Source organism: Pseudochaenichthys georgianus, chromosome 16, assembly GCF_902827115.2.
Source record: "Pseudochaenichthys georgianus chromosome 16, fPseGeo1.2, whole genome shotgun sequence".
In the NCBI taxonomy this organism is placed as follows: domain Eukaryota; kingdom Metazoa; phylum Chordata; class Actinopteri; order Perciformes; family Channichthyidae; genus Pseudochaenichthys; species Pseudochaenichthys georgianus.
The window spans coordinates 30,104,688-30,121,387 of NC_047518.2; the positions used below are offsets into that span (position 1 = coordinate 30,104,688).

At 42.4% G+C, this 16,700-nt stretch overlaps 2 protein-coding genes across 2 annotated transcripts in view; both read left to right on the forward strand.

The window, feature by feature from the left end:
• cacng8b (calcium channel, voltage-dependent, gamma subunit 8b) overlaps window positions 1-16,197 on the forward strand; it is a 17,073-nt gene extending 876 nt beyond the window's left edge. The window contains exons 2-6 of the mRNA XM_034101507.2: window positions 6,730-7,020; window positions 7,955-8,179; window positions 11,140-11,223; window positions 13,078-13,218; window positions 13,515-16,197. Of these exons, the coding sequence (XP_033957398.1) occupies window positions 6,990-7,020; window positions 7,955-8,179; window positions 11,140-11,223; window positions 13,078-13,218; window positions 13,515-14,305 (1,272 nt within the window). The 5' untranslated portion in view covers window positions 6,730-6,989 and the 3' untranslated portion in view covers window positions 14,306-16,197. The remainder of the gene's footprint in view (window positions 1-6,729; window positions 7,021-7,954; window positions 8,180-11,139; window positions 11,224-13,077; window positions 13,219-13,514) is intronic.
• Window positions 1-16,700, forward strand: part of isoc2 (isochorismatase domain containing 2) — a 136,994-nt gene that overhangs the window by 47,984 nt on the left and 72,310 nt on the right. The window lies entirely within an intron of this gene.

Below are 16,700 nucleotides of genomic sequence, written 5' to 3' on the forward strand. Positions count from 1 at the left end.
TTTACCGGCCGCTTGATGCTAGGCGTCCATTTTCCACCGTGTAGCCTATGCAGGCAGGGTGATGTGTATAGCCTGCTCTATTAATGAATGCACCGCAGTCCGCATCACTATACTTGAGCTTTGCACGCGCTGAGCTCCGAGCTTGTGTTAGTCTAATCGGGGTCTCAGCAGCTTCTGGACTCCTCCTGGTGCAAGGCCAGCATCTTAGCTTCGTGTTGGACCTGGGCCACATCATGTTATCTGATGCGTTATGAGATCATTTTCCTTTCAGCCCACTGTCTCCTCTCACAGGCCAACCTGTGCTCGGTGTTCTGACAGATCCAGAGGTAAAGGGCACCAAACATCTGGCACCTTATCAATCATTCATTTGTTCATCAGAGCTCTGATCACATCTGGGCTAATGGTGGAATGAAATGTGTTTGAATTGGAGATGCTATAGGAGTGTGCACTGCAGCATTCAGGAGTCACGGTGGTGTGCACTGTCAAAAACAAGGTAGTGAGTTATACCTGTCTTTGTTGAGGCTGCAGCCCATAGTACAACTCTCAATGCTTATCTTCATCTGATGTTAAACAAAAATGTGTTTACCTGCAGTAATAGCACAAGATGTTCCCCTGTGAGCTGAGCTTTTGATTTAGGTGCTGCATCTCTTCAGAAAAGAGTCTGGCCTTTCCCTTTTACAGCAGCACAAGTGTCCATCAGCAGCACCTGCTCCTTTATGGTTCTTATGCCGGTCAAACTCTCACTTGATGTTGGCCGTTTCACAGGGATAAAGGTGAACTCTTTGACATTTCTATCATAGCACTTACCTGTAAAATGCTGGTGTCAATACATGAGCGTTGGTTGATAGTTAGTCTACTTTTGTTTATTTCGCTTTGTAAATTAGATACTTGTGGATGAAGAACTCAATTGCACAATCAATGAATCACCATTCTGTACAAAATCATCGTAAAAGATGGAGTTGATTTAAATAATTCCAACTCTAGTTGCAAGATCAATGCCTGAGTCCGACTCCCAATAGAAGTATAACTTTAACCTTCCTTAAAGCGCATGTTCGACTATGTTTTTGCATTTCCATTGACTGTCCGCCTGTCGATCAATGATCAGGACATTTCATTGAGGTATGGTTGGTACCACCGTATGTTGTCGTGCCCCCAGCGCCTCCGCATCCCACGTGGGAAACACTGTGTACTATGTTTGGTACGTGTTTGTAGCCTTGATGAATGTCTATGTGGATTTTGGAATACTTTCAAAAAACCATTAGCCGCCTCTAAGATCTGCTGTTTACGCTGTAAGGTGACTCATTGCAGTCAATACCAGTGCCTAGCCCACACAGGCTCTAGTTGTGTTTTAGCGCCGGCCAAACCATAATCATCTAATACATGAGCGGTCCATAAAAATCTGAAAGGACGTCTGTAACTTCTAAATGTTTCCACTTGTTCTGCCTTGCTGTTTCTCTCTTGTTTCATAGCTGGTTGGCTGTTGCTCCTTCATCTCCGTCTCCGAGGAGAAGCAATTCTGCAATGATCATCACATCTGTCATGTTGCTATATTGTTCAGAGGATCAATGCCTTTGCAGGAATTCTCTTGATGGTGTACAGCAAGGATTCACAATGTTCCTCCCTCTCTTCAGGGAGCACAGAGGGAAAAGCTGCATTGTATAAGAACACCAGACTCAGATACCTCAGTTTACATTTGATATCAGGGTCCAAGAAAAGGCCAAATTATCGAAATATGAATGTGGACCTTCAGATCTCCGCAACAACATCAGTAAAACAAGCTCCATGATTGTAATCGTGCAAATTAAACACAGGCTAACAGTATTTGCCTCTTCAGTACAACAACCTTGCTTATCATTCCAGTGAGCAGAGGCTTTGATCTTGACTCCTGTCTGAATGCCTGTGACCCATGCATCAATTAACCTCCAGCTTTGGTGTTTTTAAGTGCTTCGCTCAAGTAAGCACAGCCTCTGAGAGCAGGGTTTGTAGGAGCCTGATTGAACTGTATAGTGTCAGTGATATATTGTAGGCAGCCTGTCTGTGCAGAGGCATGCAGTGCAAACATACAGACACAGTGTCCACACGTCTGACAAGCAGGCATGCTCACTGGACTGGAGATACACAACATGTGACCTGTGACCAATGCCTTTTCAATCATTGCAACACTGTGGACTATACAGTGTTAAAAAGATATGTAAATCAGACAGCTGCGTCAGCGTTTCTACCAGTTCAAGGAGGTTTGTTAGAAAAAAAGAAGTACAGAGAAGGTTGTGAGTCTCACTGTTATATTTAGCTAACGCGAAAAGTAGTGAATAATACATGAACATATTGGGTTGACTGGCAGAAAGTTCAACATCTTTGATAAAATCGAGGTCCACTTGAGCAGAAGGACTTTGCTGAGTTGTCTGTAACTCTATGCACTAATAAAGACCATGACATTAGGTTGAAAGCCATTGAAAAAGCTCGTGAGTGGATTTTGAGTTGAATGAAAAGTTGGGTTTTGTGAAACGCGCTATAGTAACCGAGCTTTCTTGCTGAGAGATGGGTGAAAAGATCAACTCCACTCTCATAGAGGAGAGCGTTATTGATCTTGTCATCATTTCTCAACCAAAAAGCGATGTTGCGTATATCCTTAAAAATGTCAACAATATAATCTTGTTTTTGTTTCACAGCAGCATTCATTTATTGATATGATTAAATGTCATAAACAAAATAACTTAACCTATCAATAATGACAATTTGCTGTTTTTATCATTGTGAATAAACTATGTTTGGTATCTGGACTGTTTGTCATACAGAACAAGCAATTTGAGGACATCTCATTGGACTGCGTGAAACTGGTATTCCTCTGAATCTTTGAAAATATTTCAGATTGTTACCGTAATAATCTAAATAAAAGGATGTTGCCTTTTTGAGTAGCTGTGATAGATGCAGTTATTCATAGTTGTTTTCCTACCTTCGTTTCTGATGCAGTTGTATGGCTTGATAATAAATGAATAGCACATTTCCTTTAAGACAATAACACATAAACATGAATTTAAAGGGCCATCTTGAGTACGATCTGCTGTCCCTTCACTCTGTGCATAGTGCCATCTTCCTCCATGCGCATGGTTGCTTCACGTGCACATGTTTTTAAGCATATGTTCATGGGTTCATGAGCGTCAGGTCATCCAGAGACACTTTATTTTGGGAGCCTCTTAGACCAAGGTGTCACTGCCTCCTCGGGCTGTTCTGCTCAGACAGGCAGAGTCTTGGTCACATGCAGGCAGAGGATGTTGGTGGACTCTTCACATGGGCTTAATGGCAATTCTGCTACGCTTTGAAGTGCCTTTTAAAGATGACCTATTTTATGATTTTACTGTCATCATTTTGACCGTTGTGGGGGTTTGAAGCTGCATATGTGCTTGCAAGCATGCTTAGGGTTTTGTTTGCGTGTTGATCTGGATTCTGTGCACCTGCGAGTTTGTCATGCATGTGAGTGTGTGAAGATGTAAATGTGTGGATGTGTGTGTGTGTGTGTGTGTGTGTGTGTGTGTGTGTGTGTGTGTGTGTGTGTGTGTGTGTGTGTGTGTGTGTGTGTGTGTGTGTGTGTGTGTGTGTGTGTGTGTGTGTGTGTGTGTGTGTGTGTGTGTGTGTGTGTGTGTGTGTGATGTGTGTGTGTGTGTGTGTGTGTGTGTGTGTGTGTGTGTGTGTGTGCGTGCCAGCTGTGGAATCTCAGCAATGAGCTCAGATGTGTAACTTTTCTCATGATTAAGGAGAGAAATGATCTCAAGCTACCAAGAACCATTGTTCTGAATATGTAGGCATGTGTGCATCAAGCACAAGGAATAGAATATGCTGCTTGTATTTTTAGAGCTGTCATCGTAAGTAGGCCAAGTACATTTAGTTTATTTTTCTCTTGGTCAAGCAATCAGTATAAGATTATGTCATTTTCACTTATTTACTACATCCCCGATATGAGTTATAATTCTTCTCCAGGACATGCAACAGTCAATGTAGTGTAACTGTGATGTTGAACCAGTGTTGTGTATCTTCTCTGAAAAGACTCTCACATTCGCACATAGAACTGCTTTCTTTCACATGTGTGGAAAAAACTTATTACAGATGTCATCATTTATTCAACAAGCAGTTTGGTAGTTGATTTATGCAATGAATAGCTAATGGAGCAGCTGCTACAACATTCAAATCTCCTGTGTGATTTATGGCTGCATTATTGGAGCCACAACTCATTGCTTATATTCTATACAAGGTGCTGAATTATATGATGCTGGGAATTACACAGGTTATGATTACATGTGAAGTTTTTTGACAAGTGAGGGGCCGGTTCCATAAATGACGCTGCAGCAGCTAGCTCCCAGCTAAGCCCTTGGCCTTTGTTGCTGCAGTACGTCTTGCTGCAGCTCATTGGCCTCTGGCCGGCCCTCAGAACGGGTGTTGCAAACGTACTATAAAAGCATCACAAGATAAATCTAGCACTGGAAAGCTCAGCATTTTGGAAAAGGAATATTATGTCTTTTCAGTTTTAAGTGGTAAGCCTTATGTTTCCACCTAAGACTAAGATGCTGGAATTGCGGCTAACCCAAAGAAAAGAGTGGACATCAATTTAAACATAAATATCTTTAAGCACCTTTTATTGTTGTCCACATTATTATAAACAGTTATCCTCTATACATGATCCATAAGGATATATCATATTGACTATATTGTAGAGTGAGGCTGAAATCAAGTATGAACAAGAGAAAGACCCTCCCTTCGCCACCTACATCCTTCTCCCAACCCGCAATCATTGTTGTACGGTCTAACCCTTTTAGTTCAACTTGCATACTCTATTTATTTTTTCTTGCCCTCTTGTTCTTTCACGCTCCCTTGCCCTTATTCCCCTCGTTCCCCTCTTTCTTAGTTATTGGTGGAAAATAGAAATTACAGATAATTAAATGACAATTATGATCTCCTACACAGGGGAGTTTTCGCTATGGGGAATAACTTAGTAGGTTATTGTTGAGGTCATTCATTAAATACTGGAGTCAAATACCACACACACACACACACACACACACACACACACACACACACACACACACACACACACACACACACACACCAAACTAGATACTGCATATTTTAGGCCTGGAGATAGTGTAAACCCTTCTGGTCATGTATTTTCCTCAGGGAAAGGCAGTATGCTGATAGGGTTGGAAGGTCATACTACACGTGGACGCACGCACGCGAGCATGCATGCACACACATACACACGGACACACTAATATGCTCATGCACAATCGCATTCACTTGTTTGCTTGCACATATGAACCCACAATGTATAAATAAGCCACAATGTGGCGGTGTCATTTGACATTTGACATAATAAGGAGCCTGAACGCAGAGATACGAGGCTAACTGTCTAACTGAGGGGAGCTGAGGGGAACATTACTGGGATTCAATAAGATTGGACTAGACCATCCTCTGTTGCACTGGAGAGGAAATGTGCACACACACAAAATAAATCCACACACAACACACCGTCTCTCCTTCTGTCTCTGAGGCAGCTCTGTTTGGGTCTCACAATGCAAACAGGATGTAACCTATTTTGATCACGGTGCCATATTGCATCATCAAATATTAACAGACTTGACTGCACTGCATTATGTCTGCTAAATAATGTTTGTTGAATAATCCATGCTGCTTTATCATATCCTTATATTTCTTCCATATTTCATCCATAAAAGACGCCGACGGAGCGGTTACTTCTCATCCTCTCGATGGCGTGTTGTATTTATTCATGTGTGTTGTGAGTACACGTGCTTTTGTGTGTGTGTTTGGAGCATCTGTGTCACCGTAGTCACACACATATCTATTGATAGAGCATTGGTCTGTCTGGGTTTCCCAGTCAACACTCACACACTGATTTGAAATATTCCCCTCTCATTTCTGCCTCTTTATTTCCCCTATCTGTTCTCTGCCCTCTCTCTGCCTCTTTCTCCCTCTATCCCTCGCCTGCCCCTCTCCCTTTCCCCCCCTCGCTCTATGCTGATCCAGACTTTGGAATTCAATGTTGCTATGGTAACAATGTCGGGTTGGTCCTCTCTGCCTCCCCCTCTTGCTCCTCTTATTCAGGCTAGATGCAGTGCAACTCGCTCTCGAGTCATTCAGTCTTTAGCCCGTAATACTGTCACCTATAACTACTCTAATCTGTACGAGCGTAATCCCAATATGGTTCTATAACGTTTAAATAAAGCATCTATAATGGAAAATGTGTCGCTGATTTGACAGCAAATGAATCTGCAGCATGAATCTTCAGCCCTGCTAGCGGTCGTTAGGTACAGTGGTGATTTGAGGTAAATGCTCAAATATGCATGCTGACACGCTTACAATGCAGTCTGATTAAGAATTAAAACAATTCAATAAAAATAATTCAATTTTGAGGAGGTATAATGTTCAAATGTTCACCATTTTAGTTTAGTGTGATCTATTTTGTTTTACTATCAAATTATATTTGATTATCTTCTTGATTAATTGGACCATCATTTGGTTTAAAAAATGATGAAATGTAGTATGGTGGAAAAATCAAATGTTCTTAAAGAATGGTGTTACGTCTTAAACTGGCTTGATTTTTTAAAGTTAAGAACTCAAAGATCACTCATTTCCTATTGTACTAATATGAATAATGTTTTTTTTCTTTTATCTAAATAAGCTAATGAAATGTCAAATCCCCCCTGTGTTGCTTTATTTTAGGTGCAGCAGCAGAAAAGTGACCATGATGCAAGTTTTCTGCTAACGGACGGAGAACGGGACAACCGTCCAAGCCACAACCTCCACCAGCAACAGCTTTCCTGTGAGAAAGAAAGAACGAGAAAGAGAGCAAGAGTAAGAGGCAAAAGAGAGAGAACGAGTGCAAGAAGGAGAGAGGGGAGCGGGTGAAAACAGTAGATGGATGCTGTCCGGATTGAGGGGACAGCACGTTCTTCACTGACGAGGAAAAGAAAGATTTCAAGATGGAGTCGAAGGATAGAAACTCGGCGTCAGGTGAGTCTTGACCGGTTGAAAGTTGGCTTTAGTCTTTTACAATGTCAGAATCAGTATTACCTTTTTAAAGGGAAACTTTGAATGCTTAACATACAAGAGAGTGTCTCAGTAGCGATAGCAGGCCACTAAGGCAACTTTATTCCATCTAAGACACGCATGGGTCAATGATACGAGCTGCATGATTCAATTTGTGTGAGAGCATACATGTTTGTTTGTAAAAGGTGCGCCCACACTTTTCCTTCCTAATAATCAGATCCAAGGTGATATCATGTTAGACTGTGTGTATTTGTGTGTGTGTGTGTGTGTGTGTGTGTGTGTGTGTGTGTGTGTGTGTGTGTGTGTGTGTGTGTGTGTGTGTGTGTGTGTGTGTGTGTGTGTGTATAGTTGTGTGTGTGTGTGTGTGTGTGTGTGTGTGTGTGTGTGTGTGTGTGTGTGTGTGTGTGTGTGTGTGTGTGTGTGTGTGTGTGTGTGTGTGTGTGTGTGTGTGTGTGTGTGTGTGTGTGTGTGTGTGTGTTTGTGTATTCATCTCCAGCCCTGCTGATTCTGATGGGGAAATGGTGTCAGGGTCATGAATATGGAGTACTCTGAGATTGGGAGGGTGTGATCTGTTGTGTTTCACATCAATTTCTGTCTTGTTAAGCGGAGTCAGCAGAGTCAACCAACTCTCCTCCAAGGACACATCATAAAGCCACTTATGCACCTCCTACATCCGCCCCTCCTCGCTCTTGCCTTTTTTCTCATCGCCTCCCTCTCTGCCTCCCACCTTCACCTCCTCTTGCCCCTCATCATCTCACCTGAACATTGTGCTGTCTTTTCAATAAACTTAACTTTGTGTAAGGTTGTCAACTCACCTCTGCTTTGTAACTCCATTCTTTCTTGTTCTCTAACTTATTTCCCTCTCCTCCATTCCTCCTCCTTTTTTGTCTCTTTGAAGGCATGGTGTGTGAGAAGGGGATCCAGATCCTCCTCACCACCGTGGGGGCATTTGCTGCCTTTGGCCTGATGACGGTGGCAATAGGGACAGACTACTGGCTGTACTCCCGTGCCATGATCTGCAACAGCACAGCCAATGTTACGGGGGAGGATCCCCATAACAAGGACAAGAAGGATCCCGGGGCGCTCACCCACTCTGGACTGTGGAGGATATGCTGCCTGGAAGGTAAAGAAGAAGTTGTTGGAGACATTGTAGGTCTATGGGTGTGATTTGGACTGAAGGGGATGCGTGCTGGAATAGGTTTGCTTTGTTTGAGGCTGTTGAGTTGCGTGAGGAGGCTGCAGTGAAAGCTGATACAGGATCTGGCAGCACAGCTCTGGTTACTTATAAACTTGTTAGTATATAATTAATCAAAATGTAGTCGGACTAAACTGTAGGGACCCGAAGGTGAGCAGGGAAAATAAATCAGAGTCCTTCGAAGATAGAAGAAATACATATTCATGTTTTTGCTATTGTTGCAGAGTAAGTTGATAAGATTGATGACATAAATATGAGTGAATTCAGCTGACCTTAGCGTGTATATTTGAAACAGGAGGAAACCACCTTCCTGTCCCACAGTACCAGCACCTCTAAAGCTCCAAATGTTATATCTTATTTGTGGTTTGTTATTTGTTAAATCCGTAAAAAGACTGAATTGTAAAAAAGTCCAAATTGGCATCACCCTGTTAGCAGTTTGTGTAGTAAGCTAAGCTAACCAGCTGCTAAATTAAGCTCCATATTTACTCTAGGCCTACCTACAGAGAGTGGTATCAATGTTCTCTTCTAACTCAGGACATTAAAGTTATTTCCCATATTTCTCAACTATTCCTTCAAGTGTTCTTTCTAGTCTTAACTTCACAATGTAAGGTACGGGTGAATGGGGAGTTATTATACCATTATACTTGTAGAATAATTCAGATTGTCACACAATAATGTAGAGATTTCTGTATTCAGACTTTGATGTATTCACAAGCTCTTGTCTTTTTGTCTCGTCAAAATTGAGTGGGAGGCACTGGATAATGTGGAGTGTTAATATCTTGGCGATGTCAAAGCTTTTAATTGTTTCCATCAGTCACCATGTGTTGTCATTCCTTGTTTTCCTTGTGTTGCAAAGCAGGATCAGTATAAGTGTGTTCTGCAGTGTCCGTCTTTAACTTGACCTTCGGACACTTCCTTCCGAAAGCTGCTGCATTGCTGTGATATCTGTAATCATTAGCAGCAACACATACACAATCTATTTGTATTTGTTAGACCGTACCATAATGACAAGAAAACAATTCAACATAATTGCAGTATAATTACATGATACTGAAGCGTAACCCTCACTCAAAATAATCCATTAATCATTGTGTTGGATTCCGGCTGCAGTACAGTCATTTAATGTAAGTGCTGAAACAAAAGGCCCACGTTCACCCGACGCCCATCAACTTCTCACTCCGAGTGGCGGAAGCTACAGGAACTGGCATAGGCCATCTCTCAATCCTCAGCTTGTCACTGCAAAACAAGCTACTAATTCATTATACATTACACGGCCTGGCTGACACTCCACAGTAAGGGCTGTGATGGAGCTAACAGTGAAGCAGCTACAGCCAAAGGGGTGGTGTGATTTAGTGATCTGTGCCTTTGCTCACATACAGACTTCTGTCTCCAGGAAAACCTCTTGGCTCTCCTTATAAAGCATCCGCGGCCCATCCTGCGCTTGGTCATTGTACAAAGCTAATTTGTCCTCATCTCTAAGCTTCCTGATAGCAAAGCAGCCAATTAGAGATAAGCTCGAGCCCTTGCAGCACTGCTGCAGTGCACCCCCACCCACTCCCTCCGTCGCCTCACTCTTTCAGTTTCTCCGCCTGCTATCCCTCTGTCTCACTCCCCCAAACATTATATTTAGTCTTTCACTGGTTTCTCCTCCTTTTCCCCCCTCATAGTTTCCTCTCTTGCGGTCTTTTCTACCCCATCGCGGTGCAGCAGAGCTGACAGTGTCTTGGCATGGCTTAGAGGTCAAGTATCCTTGATGTCTGTGGAGTATTCAGCCAAGAGAGATGCTCAGTAGTCGTGCAGTGATGCAGCGAGGTGTAGCTGGAGTAGAAATGCAGGACATGCTAGCTCTAAAAGATTTATGCCCGTGGGTGGGTGGCACATTATGCTGTGGATAGAGATGTGTCCTGTCCTCCTCTCCAGGCCTTCTGCAGGTTCACTGAAGGTGGGGCTGCCCTGAATTACCTGTCGGCCATTTCTCATTTTAATAGAACATTTCTTTATTCATTTATAACCAACCCCCACAACTCTGTCAGCCGAGATCTGGCACCCCTTCACCCTACACCATGTGTCAGGCCTTATATTTATTATTAACAGGATATCTATCGAAATACTAATACTAATGAAATTATTTTGATTATATAAAGGTGGATGTTGTTAAAATGGGACTCGACCCCATGCTTTCAGGCAAGACTGTAACCTGAACACACTTAAATCGCTTATTTAATCCCATTTTTTTTATTGCGAGGATAACACAGAATAACCAAGCTAATAGGTCCACATAAAATGTACGTCTTTTAATGAGAAGCTGTTAGAGATGCATGTTTCAGGTGCAGGGATTCTGTGATCATTCCTTTTTAGGAACTGAAGTAAATCTGCCAAACGTACGCTAATGTCTCCTGATGATAACACTGATCTGTGTGCCTCACCTGATTTACCTCCGTTTCTTTACAGAATAACCTGTGGAAATATAAGAGCTGTGAGAAAGAGACCTGCTCACCCCACATCTGTCCGTCCCTCCCTCCGTCTGTGTCTCTTCATTCCATCACTTCCATTCATCTTCCTCACAATCCATCCATCAGCAACCGTGGTGTGCTGTCATCATCGTGCGTGCACCCCTCCGTTCGTCTGTCTGTCTACATACAAGACCCCGACGGGTACTTATTTGTCTGCCTATGTCTGCATTGATTTATGTGTGTGTGTGTTTACTATATGTGTGTGATGTTACTAACTTGCATGCAGTAAGTGGAAGTTTAACAAAGATATGACTGTGTTTAGGTCTCTATAAGTTTGTCCCTCAGAAGGGTATGTGTTTCTTTTCCTAAGGTTACACAGCTATGATTTAAGTTTTATTGTGTCTGGTCACCCCTGTTTTTCCTCTCAAACCTCAGGAGTAAAGAGAGGAGTGTGTTCTCAAATCAACCACTTCCCAGAAGATGCAGACTTTGACCATGACGGGGCAGAGTACGTCCTACGTAAGTCAATATCAGCATTACTTGGCATGGATGATGAATGAATGCGAGAAGCCTGCTTATGAATAAGAGGCAGAAGATTATCTCTGCAAGAAATAAACATGTAACACTGTGCACAGGAAGTCAGGGGAGATGGGGTGCCCTAGTTCGTTCTCAATGCCCTGCAGTGATATTTTCTTCTCCATGATATGCTACATGTGTGCCTGTGCATACATAAAGAACGGCTTGTGTTCTGTTTACAATGTTGCAGAGGCATTTTGCTGGCATTTAGGTGGCATTTCTCTCCCATGGCCTAGTTGTTCTAGATGAGAGCAGAGTGCTAGAGTGTGTGTGTGTGTGTGTGTGTGTGTGTGTGTGTGTGTGTGTGTGTGTGTGTGTGTGTGTGTGTGTGTGTGTGTGTGTGTGTGTGTGTGTGTGTGTGTGTGTGTGTGTGTGTGTGTGTGTGTGTGTGTGTGTGTGTGTCTGTGTGCGTGTGTGTGTGCGTGTGTGTGTGTGTGGTGTGTGTGTGTGTGTGTGTGTGTGTGTGTGTGTGTGCGTGTCAGTGTGTGTGTTGCATGGTTGGCAGACCTGCTGAAAGCACTGAAGGCCACATGGGGAGGGGTTTGATTCGATTGTATGTCTAAAACTGAGTAATTAATTTCTCACAATGTATTATGTATATTGTTTAATGGAGCAGCTTTTACCATTGTCACTTTTTGTTACCATGTGTCTGCATCCTCTTAGTATTAATCAAGTTTATGGTGTATTATTTAACACTTTTTTTCTATTTGGTGACAAAGACGGTTACTGATCGAGCAGGCTCTGTTACTGTACATACTTCAATCAAAATGCTCTACAACAAAAGAAAATTGGAGTATTGTATGCAGCATTGTTTACCCTTCCTAGATTAGATATTTAGACAACTTAAAGCCATATTGAGCTTTAAGAGAATAGGGTGTTTGTTAGCTTGTTGGAGAGGCTGTGGCTCAGTGGGATTGTGCGCTGAATTTAGTGCGCTGAACTTTGTGTCCCTGGGCAAGACCCTTCACCCCAAATTGCTCCTGTGGGGATTGTCCACAGTACTGAATGTATGTAAGTCGCTTTGGATAAAAGCGTCTAACAAATGACATGTAACGTAATGTCAACATTGTGAGTAGTTTAGCAAACGTTAAACTCTCGGTGTGGCCTGATCTTTCAAGATAGTGTTGACAGACACAGGCTTAAAAAAGTTTAATTTACTCCTAATATAATAATGAAAAATGCCATTTTAGTGTCAGAACAGGATGTGTGCTAGAGGCAATATAAGAACACATTTCTTATGTTTGTATCAACTCTTGTCTCTTATTGTGTAAGTACTGATAATGCCTCACCTTTATGTTATGTAACTGCATGAGGCCCTATGTGGAAAATATGTGACTGCTTTGAAAAATGGGTACAAGATGTACTTAAAGGTAGGGTAGGTAAGAATGGAGAAACCAGCTCGAGTGCGCTAGAATTTGAAAGTACGCAGCCGAAAAAAATCGGCTAAAATAATTTGTCATGTTTTTCACAGCCCTACGGCTTCCACAGATGAAATGTTTTTATGTATTTATTGTCAAAGCATTTAATGTATTCATTGCTATCGGGATGTTAAGAGCATTCCATGGAATATAACAAAAAGCGTTTCTGAAGGGAATTACCTACCCCACCTTTAAGTAACTATTGGGCGAGAGAATAGGTCAAAGTGTGTGCTCACATTTACTCCAAGTGATTATTATATATATTATATAATAAAACTGTAAGAAAATCTAGAATTTAGTCCCATTTACTTTACAGAATATTTCCACTCCTTCTCATTTCCACTTCCTGCTGTTCCCCATTATCCTCTCCTCTGTTCAGGGGTAGTCAGGGCTTCCAACATCTTCCCGATCCTCAGTGCCATCCTGCTGCTGATGGGAGGGGTCTGCATCGCTGCTAGTCGGTTCTATAAGAGCAAGAGGAACATCATTCTGGGGGCTGGAATTCTCTTTGTGGCTGCAGGTAACTCAGAAATACTGTGTGTACAGACAATGTGTGTGGCTGTGCGTGTAAGTGGTGGTCTGGAGAATACAACTTGCCCTAACAGTCTTTGTGCTTTGTTTAGGAGTGTGGCTGTGTGTAGACTATTCTGTCAGTTTAACAGAGAGTTTAACACTCAACATTCATCTTGCCAGTTGTCTTTTATTGGGGATGTCACAAATCATCACGTCAGACAAATGTGTTTATTAGTACTGTAAGTTGGTCTGTCTGACTTTATTTAGCTCTTTCATAAATACCGTATTTCTGTACTCCCTCAGGGCTGAGTAACATAATTGGTGTGATAGTGTACATCTCAGCTGCCCTCGGGGACATCTCTCCTAAGAAGGACGAGGATAAGAAGTGGCAGTACTCCTACGGTTGGTCATTTTACTTTGGAGGCCTGTCCTTCATCATGGCAGAGATGGTGGGGGTGCTGGCTGTCAACATCTACATCGAGAAGAACAAGGAGCTGCGATGCCGCTCGCGCACCGACATTTTCAAGAGTACCACGCACGCCATGCTCCGCCTGCCCAGCTACCGCTTCCGCCGCCGCTCCCGCTCTTCCTCCCGCTCCACCGACCCCTCCCGCTCTCGAGACCCCTCACCTGTAGGGGGGGGCAAAAACTTCGGCCTGCCTCCCTCTGCGCTGCTTTCCCAGGGCCCCATCTCAGTGTCCACTTTACCAAACCCCCACTCTCGCTCTCACACGGCCCTGGCTGGAGGTGACATCTCTCTCTACACGTTGTCCCGCGACCCCAAACTGGGGGGTCTGCCGCCCATGTATGGAACGGTGGACAGGGCCACGCTCTACCAGCTCCACAACTGCTTCCCAAAGGATGGAGGGGGAGGGGGGGTGATGTTGAGTGGTACACTCCCTTCTCTTAAGTCCCACAACCCTTCCAATTCTTCCAACTCCAACACGGCAATGCCCAACTCAGTGGGCTCCGGCCCTCCACCATTCACCTCGTCCACAGGAGACAGGGAGCGAGGCATGGGGACACTGGACAGGCTGAAGGGGGACAGGGAGAGCAACTCTAACACCCTCAATAGGAAGACAACGCCTGTGTAGAGCGAGGGTTTGAGGGGGGGAGGCGAGGAGGAAGGGAGAGAAGGAGAGTGGGTAGAAATGAAAGAGGCAAGGTAGAGAGGAGCAGTCGGTGTGGCTCAACAGGAAATATATAGACAGACAGGTAGTGAAATCTCTCCCTCCATGTTCACTGTTACTTAGTCTGCTCAACCTCACTGAGAACAAAAACAAGATGAGTAATAACAGAGTGATAATAACAACAACAATGAACTTTCACAATAAAACTATTTTGATATTTTAACATGCTAGAAATGATTTATTTTATTAATGATCAAACGCAATTAACCTTGGGCTATAATGAAAATGTTTCACATACTTTTTGTGCAATATTACTGCTAATTAACCAGATCATCATTAATGTAAAATTGTTGTTGTGATTATTCTTAGCGTTATTACAGGCTAGCCGTATTCGCAAACACTATAGTTTGGAATGAAAATTTGAATTTTCATGTTACTTTCTCTCTGATTTCGATCTGACGACTTTTACTGTGAATTTCTTCCATGCAGAGCCGCTGGACTGCCAGTGAGCTGTGTGTAACTGTGTCAAAGTGTCAAGCATGAGTGTGCACAATATGTGGGAGAATGAGGGCCTGTAATTTTTTTACCCCATATTATATAATTTTGATTTATAACATGAATTCAGATTTGAATACTGTAAATTGTCTTCCAATATTGATACTGAAAGAAATGCAACAATAATGTGAGTGACTGAGAAAACTGACCAACGTCATTGTTATTATAAGTCTGAGTTTTCTATGGGCCTCTGTTAGTCTTATTTCCATTCTAATCAGTGTTAACAGTAGTACTTGTAGCTATAGTCGTGTTGAAGATGTTTGTTCTTGGGCATTAACAGAAACCTCTGACTGGAGGAAGCAGAAAAAAGAGATATAGAATAATACATTTGTACAGATTCAGGTAAAGGTTACTGCCTGAGCAGAAAAACTAAAAACCTAATAATTTTTTTTCTATGAAGAGTCCCAAAGTGAGACATGCAACTCATCATTTTCAGTGGCAAAAAAAGACAATTATGTATATGTGGGTTGAGAGGGTTTAAAAAAACACTATAGAGAAAAACTTTTGAAAAGATACATGTACATTGTAATTTACGCATACATATATTTGTAAAGTCTATAGATACGTTTTTTCGGGACCACTGTTCAAACTGGGTATGCATTTTGGGCTGTTTTGTTCCCGGTGCCCCCCCCTGGACTCTTGTTGGACGGTTTCATCCTCTAACCCTGCGCAGCCATACTTGCTCCCCAAGCCCCCCCGCCAGTATTTGGTCACATGATCAGCGTTCCTCAACTCTATCACATGACCACGAACAGATTCACTAGACGACCCCCAAACCTCCCCAAAGATTCTTTTCACTGTGCTTCCCCTGTGACCCCCGGCTCTTAAGTCTGAACTCTGACACGATCTGTTTATGTTGAGGAGAATGTAAACACTTTACCGTCCCGTCCCCTTTTACACCCTTTTACCCCCCGCCCCCACACTCTCTTCTAAACGTCCCGAGTGACTGCAGATCCGGGTTGAAACCATGGACACGCCGCTACATGATATAATGAAGAAGCAAAACAAAACAACGAGACGCTTCCAGATTCTATTGGTTTTCATTTCTTTGATTTCATTTGAAAAAAGAATAATGTGATTAAAAACTGCACACAGATAGCATTTATGTGGGCAATATGAATAGTATGTAGTTGAGAATAGATATATCTAGACAAATGATTATGGTTTATCTAAATGTGTGATAAACTTAAACACTGTATTGCACGAAGTTTATAAAAAAAACGATAACAGACATATACACAGACTGCTGTCTTTTGTTTCTGTTTGCCAAGAAAAAAGAATGGGGTCTCTTCTGATGATCAGAGTGAGCTTATACCTGTGTTGAGTTTCCTCAAGAGCATCTGTCGACAGTCAATAAGTATTCAGACCATTTACTTCAAGTGGCTATAATTAAAATGTATATATTAACAATGTATTTAAAGTAAAATTCTGCAGCTCCCCTCGGATTTAGGGAGCTTTAGAGCGAGTTTTCCCGCCAACATCTTAACTGTTTTGGTTCACTCAAATCCGCATTGTTTTCGGTTTAAACTAGCAACTGTTTTCAGCATAAAACTGAAGCATTAAAGTCACACTTACTGCCCACACAAACACAGTGAGCGACATGCTAGTGGACGGAGTGGAGCATTTCGCAGCTAAATAGACAGATATTAACCTCAAAAAAGAGCTAAAAGAAAGTGAATATTGAACTTAAATCATTAGGAAAGCAGAAACACAACCTCAAACGATGATGATGTATCTTTCTAACAGCTAGATGATAAACATCTCTTTGCTAACAATTTCAAAAAATAATAACACTTATTGCAGG